The sequence below is a fragment of the Phalaenopsis equestris genome, unplaced genomic scaffold (assembly GCF_001263595.1).
Source record: "Phalaenopsis equestris unplaced genomic scaffold, ASM126359v1 Scaffold000208, whole genome shotgun sequence".
NCBI lineage: Eukaryota > Viridiplantae > Streptophyta > Magnoliopsida > Asparagales > Orchidaceae > Phalaenopsis > Phalaenopsis equestris.
The window spans coordinates 132,422-145,286 of NW_018164650.1; the positions used below are offsets into that span (position 1 = coordinate 132,422).

General features: G+C 36.8%; 1 protein-coding gene across 2 annotated transcripts in view; it reads right to left on the minus strand.

Moving 5' to 3' along the window:
- The window catches only part of LOC110023060, a 20,893-nt gene extending 14,142 nt beyond the window's left edge, over positions 1 to 6,751 (minus strand). For both annotated transcript variants that reach the window (XM_020722274.1, XM_020722273.1), the window contains exons 1-3: positions 6,323 to 6,751; positions 5,430 to 5,551; positions 3,071 to 3,162 (exon numbers count right to left, since the gene is read on the minus strand). In XM_020722274.1, coding sequence (XP_020577933.1) covers positions 3,071 to 3,162; positions 5,430 to 5,551; positions 6,323 to 6,678 — 570 coding nt within the window. In that variant the 5' untranslated portion in view covers positions 6,679 to 6,751. The remainder of the gene's footprint in view (positions 1 to 3,070; positions 3,163 to 5,429; positions 5,552 to 6,322) is intronic.
- Between the last annotated feature and the right edge of the window lie 6,114 nt (positions 6,752 to 12,865).

Below are 12,865 nucleotides of genomic sequence, written 5' to 3' on the forward strand. Positions count from 1 at the left end.
CCCTGTTGTTCGCCGCCCGCCAGCTCCTCCCTGCCCCCATCAGCCCCCGTCAGCCCCAGACAGTCATCGCCAGCCGCTGCAGGCCTCCATAGCCGCAGCCGCCTGGCGCCAAACAGCCACATAAGTGAAATTTTAATGAAATTGTTAAGTTGTATTGCTGCACTAATATATTATATATGATAAAAATGTAAAATTTATAAGTAATTTTGAGAAAATTCAATAAAAAAATGGAGTAATATAACTAGTAGTTTCAACTATTTATCATCCACCAACTGTTAGACAAACAAACAAAGTTAATCAAAGTTGTTATACGCTTAATAGATGAGCACACATCTAATATGGATTTGATATTATATATGACTAAATTTGCAAATAATTTGCCTATCAATAAGTTCACTAGATGAGCACACATCTAATATGGATTTGATATTATCTATGAGGCGTGAGTTCATTTGAAATAGTGATAAAATTTCAAATTATAAAATCTATAAATTTAATTGATATTCTTATTGAATCTAAAACTGGTGAATTTAGCCAATTGATTGCACAACATATACAAGCTTTGTATGAGAACATATAGTATAAGTCCGTTGTTAATAATAACAATTCTATATCTATTATAAATGTGAATAAGAGTTGGAAATTCAAAGAAGGCGAAAAGGTAATGATTATTCTAAATTGTTAAACATTTCCACGTGAACTCTAAGAAATTAAGGACTAGAAAAAAAGATCCACATAAAATTATATGATAAATTTTAATGAACTCTTAAATGTTAGAAATCCCAAAATAATATAGTACTAAACCTATTTTTAAAATATCTAATCTCACTTTATTTCAAGAATCATTAACCAAAGCCTCAATATCATTCTCTCTTTTCATCCCTAAAATGGGTTTCCCATCCAACATATCATCTGCATGATTTCCAAATACTTATATTGATCTTCCGGGGGGTGATATACGTTTGTTGGTGATAGTGGCTACAATTCCATTAGCAATATTTTTATTATCAATCATTTGGAATTTGATTAAAAAAAAAAAATTTACATGGCTAAATCAATGAATGTTGCATATTAGTTATTTCAATGAGTGCAAAGAGTAATCTAAGGCATGAAAAAAATTCATTTGTTGGTTTGTCTTCTAGGATTACATTTCATGACCAAGTGGAGTTTATCTCCTTATATAAGGGTTATACCTGCCTTTCTAATGAATTATTCCCTATTATAGTAGCTAAATCTTGATAGAAGCCCACAAGTCATTCGTCTAAAAAGATTTCTATCATGTTTTGGTCTTCATCTACATATTCACCAATTGTTTTGTAATAGCAGAAATTACGATGAATTTTAGTGTTTTTTGAATGATTTTGCTTCTCATATTAAATTTATATAATAAATTTTAAACCCTAAGACATCGTGAATCACTAGATAGCAACTATCTTGGGTTAAGCAAATACAAACCTCAATAGCAGTACCCACATGTTGAAAAGTTTGTCATCAGCGTGCAACAAGAACAGAATAACCAAACAATTTAACTTATTTCATCCATCATCCACATTCTTTTCTGATCCAAAATGAAATTTGCATTGCGACACGAAAAATAAGGACTATAGTTTACTAATGTCTTGTGTGTTTTGTATAAAACGAAATTATGATAAAAAAGTAGTGCTCAAGCACACTGGCAATAAGTTCAGGATGACATGAATAACAAAAGCTCATAGTTTCACTTGGCAAACATGTCAAATTGAATGAAGAATGAAGATTCACAAACGTGATCCCAATTAACTGGAAAAAGTTTAAAAATGATGATAAAAATAACATTTTCAAATGTAAGAAATCTCGAGTTCGATAAGATTTAGCAGACAAAGTAAATTTAATGCGTTAATAAATTTGTAAGATTTAGCATTGAGATGAGAATTTTGTGTCAAAGAGCCTTTGACGTAATTTTTCTTAGTTCAACTTTTGTAATTCATGCCTATGAATGGGATTTATTCTCTATACTTGAATTATTTTATTAAAATTAGTTCACTGCTGCAAGGTTTCAACTAAACCCAAGAAATTCAAAGTTTAGCATATTTTGGATTCATATTCCTATTGTATTGTGCATCGCAAACACTGATGAAAATTGTTCTCATTTTTTCTTGTGAAATTTCAAATTTGGACAACTATTACATTGTTGTTTGAAGTGAAAGATGCGTATTTGTTATTTTTATTCATCTTATTCTAATTTACATTAGAGAACCTATGACCCTTAAATATCCTATATCAAATGGGTATCAAGAACCATACGTTGTGAGAACATGCACTCAGAAGTGGGAAGAATTATCGAGAATAATTAATAGATCACCAAAGCGAAGAGGTTTTAATTGTCAAAACCAATTAAAAGAAAGGAGCATTCTGCTATCTCGCACATAATTCTTATGTAATTACATATCTCACACCTAAACTTTTATATTTACACAAATAGCACTCAAATCTTTGAAATCACATAAAAAATAACACTAGTATTTCTTTTTTAAATGAAATGCACCTTTTCATAAATAGGTTTAAAAGCACCAAAGTGCTAAATATGTAAATATGAAAGTATAGGTGTGACATATGTAAATAAATAAGAATTGTGTGCTACATGTGTAAATTTCTCTTAGAAAAATAACTAGCAGAACATAACCATTTAAGCACAAAAAACAAACTTACCGATAGACTTAACTCTTTAGAAGCAAACCAATTTCGCCCAAAAGAACCAAATAATAAATCAATCCTTCATGAAGAACTCATTCACAACACTCTTAGGAGATGAGAAACTCATCATCAAAAAAACAACCAAAATAAACATTGTAAGAAGAACATTAATGAAAATTATGATAATTATTGGCAACAATCTTACGATATTGATGATGACATAACTAGGAAAATTGAAGTTGATGCATTTCCCATCGAAGAACTTAAATGTTTTTCTAAAGAGATAAAGAATATGGAAAACTTTTTTTATTAACAAAGAATGTCTAGTAGCATAAGGTTTGTGAAGCTAAAACTAATTGACCAAATTAACCAAAATCAAAGTAATATATGAACTTACACTTTCAATCCGGAGCTTACGAGCAGTGTAAACAAGCAATGTAGTAGCGCCACCAAAAACAATTATTGTCGCCGCAGCGAATGCCTTGCCAACTACATAGATTGAATCAGTGAATCGGGACCGAGTAAAAGAACAAATAAAATAGAACTATAAAATATGATCGAATTAACAGCTAAACAAGTTAAGAAGTTTATTTTTAAAATGAGCCTTACAATAGGATTCATTTTCAATGTAAATTCATTGATGCGGGAGCTTACTGGGTCGCGTTACTGCAGCCGCTCCAGTGCCAAGGATGCGGTACTATGGCAGCTACAGTACCGCAGGCCAGCCCTTCCCTCCCCCTCTCCATTCCTATTCCATCCCCTTTCTTATTTCTATCCAAATTCAATTCCTTCCTATTTAAATGCTTGCCTTTTTCCATCCCCTTTCTTATTCCTATTTCTTTCCAATTCCAATTCCTTCCAATTCATTGTCTACTTTTTCTACCACCTTCCACTTCTATCACAATTTCAATTTTTTTCCTATTTCTTTGTGCTAGGATCATTTATATTATGTTGTGTTTTGCTAGGGTGTGGAGGTTTTTTGATGATTCTGCCTTTGAAGCGTTTTTTCCTCTCTAGGGGTTGTACCCAATGGCGAAAAGGTGCTCCAGTTGTAACTCGTTCGAGGTGGTGACCCTCTAGTCCTCTGCAATCCCTGTTGGGCATTCCCCACCTTGTTGTCCCCTCTTCCACTCTCCTCAAACGCTGCAGTACCTCGCCCCAACTAGTCCAACAGTTGTTGTAGCCCCAACCAGTTAGCCTCCCCCACTGTCCAGTCAGCATTCGCTGCTGTCACCTTGGTCCTAGGGTTGATTTTATGCTTGTGTTTGTTTTCTTCTAGGGTTTGAAGAGTCTCATTGTAACCCTTTGAATTTGAATAATAATATTTGTGTTTTTGTTGTAGTTTAGGCTTTCTCTGGTACCATTCATTACTTGAATTATATACTTTTTATGTGTGTAAAAAATAGAGCTTATCAAATAACAAGTGTCATTGCACGTTTGAGTTACACCACTAATATTACAATCAACCCGACCAACTTAATTTAAGTATAACACTAGAGAATAACTGTTGTCAAAGGGATTTGAATAATAAGCAAAGTAGATATTTTTAAATGCGACTAGCATGAATTATGAGTCGATATAAATGATTCAAGGTTCGAATCAATCATCCAGCTCTTGTTTCACTCAAGTCAATTTTAACCTTAATTTGGCTTCCTGAAAATGGTTTATAAATACATACAAATACAGACACACAGGCATACATACATATATACATTCAAACATACACACAGACACATACATACATACATACATACATACAAACATCCACACAACACATACACACACGCACACATACACCCTTCATACACACATATACATATATACATGCATACAAACAAACATACACAGATGCATACATGCATAAATCCATACATACAAACATACAAAATATACACATACATAGACAGATGCATACATACAGAAATACACGGAGACATACATACAGACATGCATACATGCATGCATGCATGCACGCATACATGCAGACACAAATATACATCAAACATACTCACAGACACACACACACACACACACAGACAAACATAGACAGAGATAAAGACATGTGTGTGCGCGCGCATATACATGAACACACGAATGGTGCGCGCATGAAGTTCCATAAGCTCCGCATCCGCATCATAAATTCCAAAACAACTCGTGTTAGCATGCATAAGTATTGTATCGCCGAGTCGATTTTAAATCAAAGCCCGAGTCCATAGGAATTATAACTTTATCAACATGGTTCGCATGAGACATGCTCAACCAAAAGGTTTGTGTGAGACTTATTCATATATGTCGTTTTTAGATAATCCTTCCACAAAAATTTATGGATCATGGTCTCTAAGTACCACTAGTTCCTACAATGTCATGGGATAGCCATAATAAGATGTAAACTAAGACAAGCCCTGAAGAGATAACTACAAAAAAGCCTGAAATGCTTTGCAACATGATAATAACCTGAACGGTGATACATCCCTTTGATGTCCACACTCTACGAACCTCCCAAACCTTTATTATCCAAAAACATTTTTTGTGAAAAAAAATGGATAGAATAAGGAATCAACAATCACTTAAATACATAACATGTGTTGCATCCATGGTAGAACAACAAATATTAAGCCATAATTATAAAGTTTTTCTTTCACTGATTAATGTTAGATATCTCAACAGGTTGAAACTCAGTAAAAATCAATTCTCAGATATCCACCACACAAACATTGCAAATTTGAGATAAAAAAAAAGGTCATTAAGTACTTTACTTTCTGAATATCCTTTTGCAACTTCCTTCAATTTATCAGGGTTAATGGCAGAATATCTATCACGCCTCAATTCATTCGCAGTCGATGCTAAGAAAGTGGTTTGCTCGTTTGGAATTTCCCATCTGCACTAAAAATCAACAATTAGATTTCAGCTGGCCCATTCTATGAGCTTTGTGAGTAGTAATTCATAGGAAATTTACATACATACCTCACAATTCTTATGCATTTACATATCTAACACCTAAAGTTTGATTTTTACATGTATAGCATTTACTATTAAAAACCTATGCATGAAATCATGTTTTCCACTTCTGAAAAGTTAGTGATAGTTATATTTTTGCAGTGATATCAAAGATTTGAGTGCTATGTATGTAAATATGATAGTTCAGGTGTTAGATATGTAAATATATAAGAATTGTGTTTTATGTATACAAGTTCCCCTAAAATCATATATGATTTTCCATAATTTTGACTGCTAGTCTGTTAATCTCTTAGCTTCTTCATCAATATCAACTAGAAAATTCAAGTTACACACATAGAAAGTTAAAATCAACGTAGTAAATACTTCTATAAATATATGGAAAATCCCACTTCCAAATCCCACAGGTCCTCTCGAGTCTTGATCAGAGGCACCAATGAAGGAATCATATTGTGAGGATCACATAATTATAAAACTTTTCTTTGAATCAGAGATTCAAACTACGATTTTCAGGAGAAGAAATGGTAGAAGTTATCCTTATAAAATTATCCTTAAGAATTTCGAATTCAATTTCCAAATTTTCACCACATCACAGCAAAAAAATAGTATTTCTGCTACATTTGTAAGCTGAATTATCAAATAAAACCTAATCAAATTGAAAGCGGAATGCACCAAATCATGGAGAAGGCCATACCTCCTCGGGCCAAAGGTGGCCTGAGGGAGAGAAACGTAGGCGCGGAGTGGGTTTAGGTCATCGGAGGTGATGGAGGAGGAGGGAGAGTGACGTGAATCCTTAAGCAACCATTTGGAGGCGGTGGAGAGAGAGGGCTCAGCGACAGCTGCGGTGTTGGCCTTAATGGGAATAGAGTGGCGGAGGATTTCAGGGAGAATATTTGCGGATTCTTCGATGACAACGGTGGAGGTATTGGAGCACGATTCGCCGGAGGTGGAGGGGGTAAGCTTCTCAGCCAGGCGGCCGGCGGCGAGCTTCGATTCCTGTAGGAAGAAAGAACCCTCCTTCGCCGCCAATCTCCCAGCCAAAAAGCTCATGGTCTCTCTCTCTCTCTCTCTCTCTCTCTCTCTCTCTCTCTCTCTCTCTCTCTCGATTCTTGGATCGCCTTCTTAGTTCTTAGGGCAAGTGTCCGATCAATTCTGATTACGATTATTTCTATTTAAAAGAAAAAAAATTTAAGTGGGTTCCACCGAAATGCATCGGAGCCATAGATCACGTGATTTACCGCTCCATATGAAATAACTCTTGGCCGCCTCGATGAAAAAGCAAAGAGTTTTTTTTTCCGGGATAATTAAGTTCACATCCCCTCAAACATTAGTATTTATAAAAAAAATGTAGATTATTTTTTTAAACATAATTGTAAGTGTCACAATCAAGTTATTAAAAATTTGATAAATAAAAAATATGAGTTGATTTTACTAAAAATTTTGATATTTGAGTAAGAATTTAAAAATTAAATTAAAAAAGGTGGTTGGCTTTATTTTGTGAAATATTGAGCATCATGTTGAAATTTTAAGAAGAAAATAATGAGTTGTAACTTGAAAATTCAAATTACACCTCACTAGAATAAATAAATACCCAAAATAAAAACTATAAATAAATAAAAAACTCACATTACAACACCGCTGGCAATAACAGCAAAAATCAAACACTAAGTCTCTTCCGTAAGCATCAACACCACCAACAATATCAACAACAACATCAACAACAACAACGAAACCTAAGCATCAACACCACCAACAATATCAACAACAACAACGAAACTCATAGATCACTAACAAATAAGAGAGTAGCACAGAAACCAAAGACAAACAAACAAAACCCGTAAATCAGAAAAGGACTTAAAAAACAATCAAACAAAATAAAAAAAAAATCAAAGAAATTCACCAAAAAAAACCAAAGAAAAGAAAAATGACAACTAACTTGAGCTTAGAACTTACGTGCAAAAAAAGATTAAAATTTCATTCAAGATTTAGAATAAATAAAAATATATTAAGAATCTGGTTGCATTTTAGTAACAAATAGATTTCATCAATACTCGTGTTAGCATCACTTTTCGATTTCATTTGTGTGGGTGTCCACTTGAGCGTAAAGGGGTTGTGCTTCGCACATATACTCTCGTCGTAGCTCCAGATATCCATTAGAGCTCTATGACGCACACCTTCAAGCCCAGGCGATGGGTTTACACTCTTATGAGGTGTCTCATGGCCCGTGGTTGTCAGGACGCGTCGAATACTCAAAAAGAACATATTTTGGTCTCGACCCACCTACGCCAGAAGGTCGGCGCACCCGCGTCTGGGTAGCACCTGTCCATTTGATCTTTTGGCGCGCCCACGCCGCATCCACGTTGAACTTACGCTCGAAAACAAAGAGTGTGTTGAACCCGTGTCGCTTTTCAGGAGAGCCCGCACCTACCAACCAAACTACGACGCACTTGCACTAAGATCACAGCCTGTTCGTTTTAATCTTAGTGCACGTGTCTGTGTTCATAGGGCGCACTTGTGTCACACGTGTTGTACCCGCGTCGGAAGACAGAGAGCTGGGTGCCCCCGCACCTCGACAGCAACACACCAACGCTGGCCCCAATGTACATGCATCGTGACTTTAGCACACACACACACGCCAGAGCAAAATCTGCTTTGGTTTTGCTAGCCACGATTTTCAAAAGGAGGGACCTTTGGTCCCTTAAACCACACTTTTAGGCATAAAACTAAGAGTTTAAAAGCATATTACATGATTATTATGCTTAAAATGTTTTTAAGCAGGGGACAAATGGTCCCTTGGATGAATCCATGCCCAAAAATGGCAAGGAGGGCACCTTAATCTCAATACCCTTGAGGAAAGTGGGGGAGAACCTACTAATTTGGGAATTTGTCAGTTAAGTAGGATTCTCTTGGAGGTGTAGAGAGCTCAAGAAGAAAGACAAGCTTCTTCTTCCATTTTTCTTCTCCTTCCTTCATCATCTTGGCGAGGAAAGTGTGAGGAGGCTGTTAAAGAGGTATTCTTGGGGAGCTCCTTCGATTTTCGGCCAAGGAAGGAGAGTTTCAAGTCTCCTTAAGAGGAGAGCTTCATCCTCACTTTGAAGAAGGAGAAGGTTTGCTTTACTGGTGTGTGGAAGGAGAGAGGATCAAGCAAAGAGCACACTTTCTCATCCGTCGAGTAGGTGAAATCTAAAACTTGTGCATTTTCTTATTATTAATGCCCCTTAGGTCTGGATGATGGAGATTTAAGGACCAGGGATGTGTACTAGAGAAAATCGTTGGGTTAGGAAGCTTTCTCATTGATTTCACCCCCACTAATCCTACATATTTTCTTCGATCCTTAACCCATTGACCTAAGTGCCCTAGGAGCACAATAATTTTATGATCGTTCAATAGCTTCACCCCTTGACAAAGGGTTGAAACCACCCCGATCTAGAGAACAAGGAAATTGTTCGATCCACGTTCCCAAGATTGCGAAAGCTATGTCAGCAAAGAAAGTCTAAATTTTTTGTGAAGTTTTTTTCTTTTTAAAAAAATCCCTTCTTGTTTTGTCGAACGATTAGAGGTAGGTCTTCTGTTACATTGCATAACTAATGGTAGCTACGACTTCATCAGTGACCCTGAATCCTGCGCGAGGCTGATTGAATGAGTTCGACGTATCATTGAGTGCATGGGTTGCATTGCTTGCATGCTCATTCCTAGTGTCTTGCATATTGCATGTTGATCATGTGATCACTTGGGATCGATCAGCCTCCTCGGTCTAATCGACCGATCATTTGAGGTTGATCAGTCTCACTGGTCTGATCAACCGATCACTTGGGTCAGATCGGCCACCTCGGCCCGATCGACCGATCACTTTGGTCTACTTGGCTATATTTGACCAACTTTGTTTGATTGATGCATGCATGCATGCATTTTTGCATTTTTGCATCATATTAATTATAATGTTTGTTTATCGCATGCTCCTTCATGTGTATGAAAATATTTTTGAAGCTATGTCTGTGTTTTATTTCATTTCATGTGAAATCTTTTGCCTTGTATGCTTTGTAGTATTTGACATGCTTAAGTGTCTCTTTAAGCACTTATTGTTTGGGTGTCTCTTTGAGCGCCTTCACCCTCAAGTGTCTTTCCCACATACATCATCATATGCACATGGATGAATGCTTGCACACTTCTTGAAGACGTGGTCTACATAGAAGGCCACCTGTTGCGCAATTCTCTTACATGAGAGTTGTGCTACCTCGCTGCCTACGACACCGTCTGGGAATGTCGTAGATATTTCACGTTGTGCTTGGTATGGGTCATGGTTTCTAGTCGCTGAATTCATGTGAGACAAAATGTTTGTACCCCTAGGTATGTGATTCTCACTTGGCACGAATCACACTACCTAGTTCGTTTGACACTATGCAAGTTGTATTATTTCCCTTTTGCCTTGGGTCTTGTTGCACCAATTGAATGTTTGCATGTACTCATTTAGGTACCTCTTGCGTATAGAGTAATTCCTTTATATGTATCATATTCTTAATGCAAACCTACTTGCAGCATTTGTCTGCTCGTTGCATGACATCCGGCTTGGGTTCCCAGGGATGGTGTAATTCCTTTTTAGAGGTAGCATGAACCCGGTATAACCGCTTTGTGTGTGTCATATGCATGTGTCATCTAGCATTCACAATTGCATGATGCGTAACTCGCTTCTTAGTGTTTATTTCGATTATTTGTGTTTTGGTCGAACAATCACAATTTGTTGGGTCTTGTACATGTTGTATGTGCATCACCCATTTGCCTTGACGACAAATCCTACTAGTTAGGATGAGTGACCTTTTTGTTGGTCATAATACTTAAACAAGCATAGCTTGAGAGGATAGCTTAGCAAGCCATGCAAGTTTCCGTATTACGATCAACTTGTGTATGTTGTGCTAAGGCTCCAATGACTAAGGTACAACATTTTCATGTTACGGGACCCGCTTTTAATAGTCCTATATTTTAAAGTATAGACACTTTCTCTTAGTTTTTTGATTTGCAATTAGAATGAATGATATGTTGGACATAAATTTGTCTATCTTTTATGTTGAATGTTAGCCCCAACGCTTTCCTTTCAGGTATAGGCAGTTTGCATAATTCCTTGACTAGCTTACAGGATGAATGATATGCTCCAGCATTGTCCTTCTTAATCTAATTGAACTGTTCACTTTTTTGGGTAGATGTAAATCCACATTGATTTTCCATCCTAATGTGTTCAGGTAAACATGAAATTCCCAACATATCTAAACATTTTAATTCACAAAATTTTGAACTCCAAATCTCTGACACCTTTCAAATTCCGTTGATTGCTTCGGTCAACGCCAATATATATGGCGCACTTTGGACAATCCGCCACACATATTGGGGGTCTATTTGTTAACCTCATTTTTTGTCACATGAGACTTTCATGGACATCACCCCTTGATCTGACGCGACGATTGGTCAAAAGGTATTATGCCCCTTTTTTGGCATGACATGATCACGATAAACCTGAGTTTGACTACGCCCCAAAATACCTCGGTGTGGTCACGTATGACCCAGACGTGATCATGCCGCAAAGTATCTCGTTGTGGTCATGATAGGCCTGAGCATGACCATGTCCGGGGAAAGCAATTATCATGTCAGGGTCTATGGCCTTTGTCCACAAATTAAGCCCTAAATCGATACACCCTTTCGTTGGCAGCTATCAGTGGCTCAATAACCACAAAAATTATAATCATCGTTGACTCACCTCTTTATCAGACGACTCTGGGAAACTCTACAATCGCCTTCCTTACCTATAAAAGGGGGACTCTAACACTAGAAATGGCAGTGTTCACATTGTTTGAGCACTGTTCGCAGAGGGAGAAGAAGTGCATAGGGAGAATAGAGAAGGGATTCTGATGAGCTTCTTCCTCATTTTCCTCCTTCATTCAACCTCCTCTCCTCCTGGTAAATTCTCCTTCCTTCCTGTCTTAAATTAATAATTTTTATATTTAAAAGTTTTAAACCCAAGTCAATCAATTTAAAGGCATTGGATTAGGCTAGGGTTTTGGTTCAACTCAGGTCGACTCGAGCCCAGCCTAACCCAAACTCACTTGGCCTAAACCTAGCCCAAAAATAAAAATCGAACCTAACCCAATTCTGACCCAACCCAGAACTGACCCAAACCAAACCAAACCCAAGACTGACCCAAAATATAACCTAACTAGGTCTGACCCAGCCCAAACCTGACCCAAAACCTAACCTAACCCGGGTCTGACCCAAATCATATTAGACCCAAAACCGAACCTAACTCAGGTCTAACCCAACCAGACCTGACCCAAATCTAACCTAACCCAGGTCTGACCCAACCCAAACCATACCCAAACTTAAGCTAACCTGGGTCAACCCAGCTTAACCCAGGTCAAACCCAAACCAAATCTAAGTTAAACCGAGTCAACTCATCTTAACGAGGGTCAAGCCCAAACTCAACATAAGCCAAATCGGGTCAACCCAGCTTAACCCGGGTCAAACCCAAACTCAATCAAGCTAAGCTGGGTCAAAACCAAACTAAACTTAAGCTAACATGAGTCAACCCAACTTAACCTGGGTCAAACCCAAATCAAACCTAAGTCAACCGGGTCAACCCAGCTTAACCCAAGTCAATCTAAATCAAACTCAACCTAATCTGAGGAAGCCTAAGTCCAATCTAAACCCAAATTAGCTAACCCATATAATACTTTAGTTGAATTTTGAGCTACCCAAAGCTGAAAAGTTAACTTACCTCAGCTTGACCTTAACTCAAGTCTAATCCAAGGCTAAAATACATGTTATTTCATATTTTGTTCCATGTTTCATTTTCCACATGTTATCTTATGTTTTTGTTAGTGTTACTTCATAATTCATTTTGACATGTTATTTCATGTTTTGTTGGTATGTTATTTCATGCTTAAAAACCAAACAAAAGCAAAAATAAATAAATAAATAAAATAAGGACAAGAACTTCTCAATTTTCTCCCAAACACCAAAAAATCAAACTTCAAACAAAACAAACACAAAACTTAGAAAAAAACTCTGATTTCTTAACATGAGTGACAAATCTAGGAATCAAACAAGACATTAATTCAATTATTGAACTTCAAATAAACATTGAAAACACACCAAAATAAAGCACGAGAACATAACTTAGGTGAATCCAATGGGAACTTTAGGCTAGCTAACTTAGACACCAAAATGATGACCACATAATTACCCCGGGTTA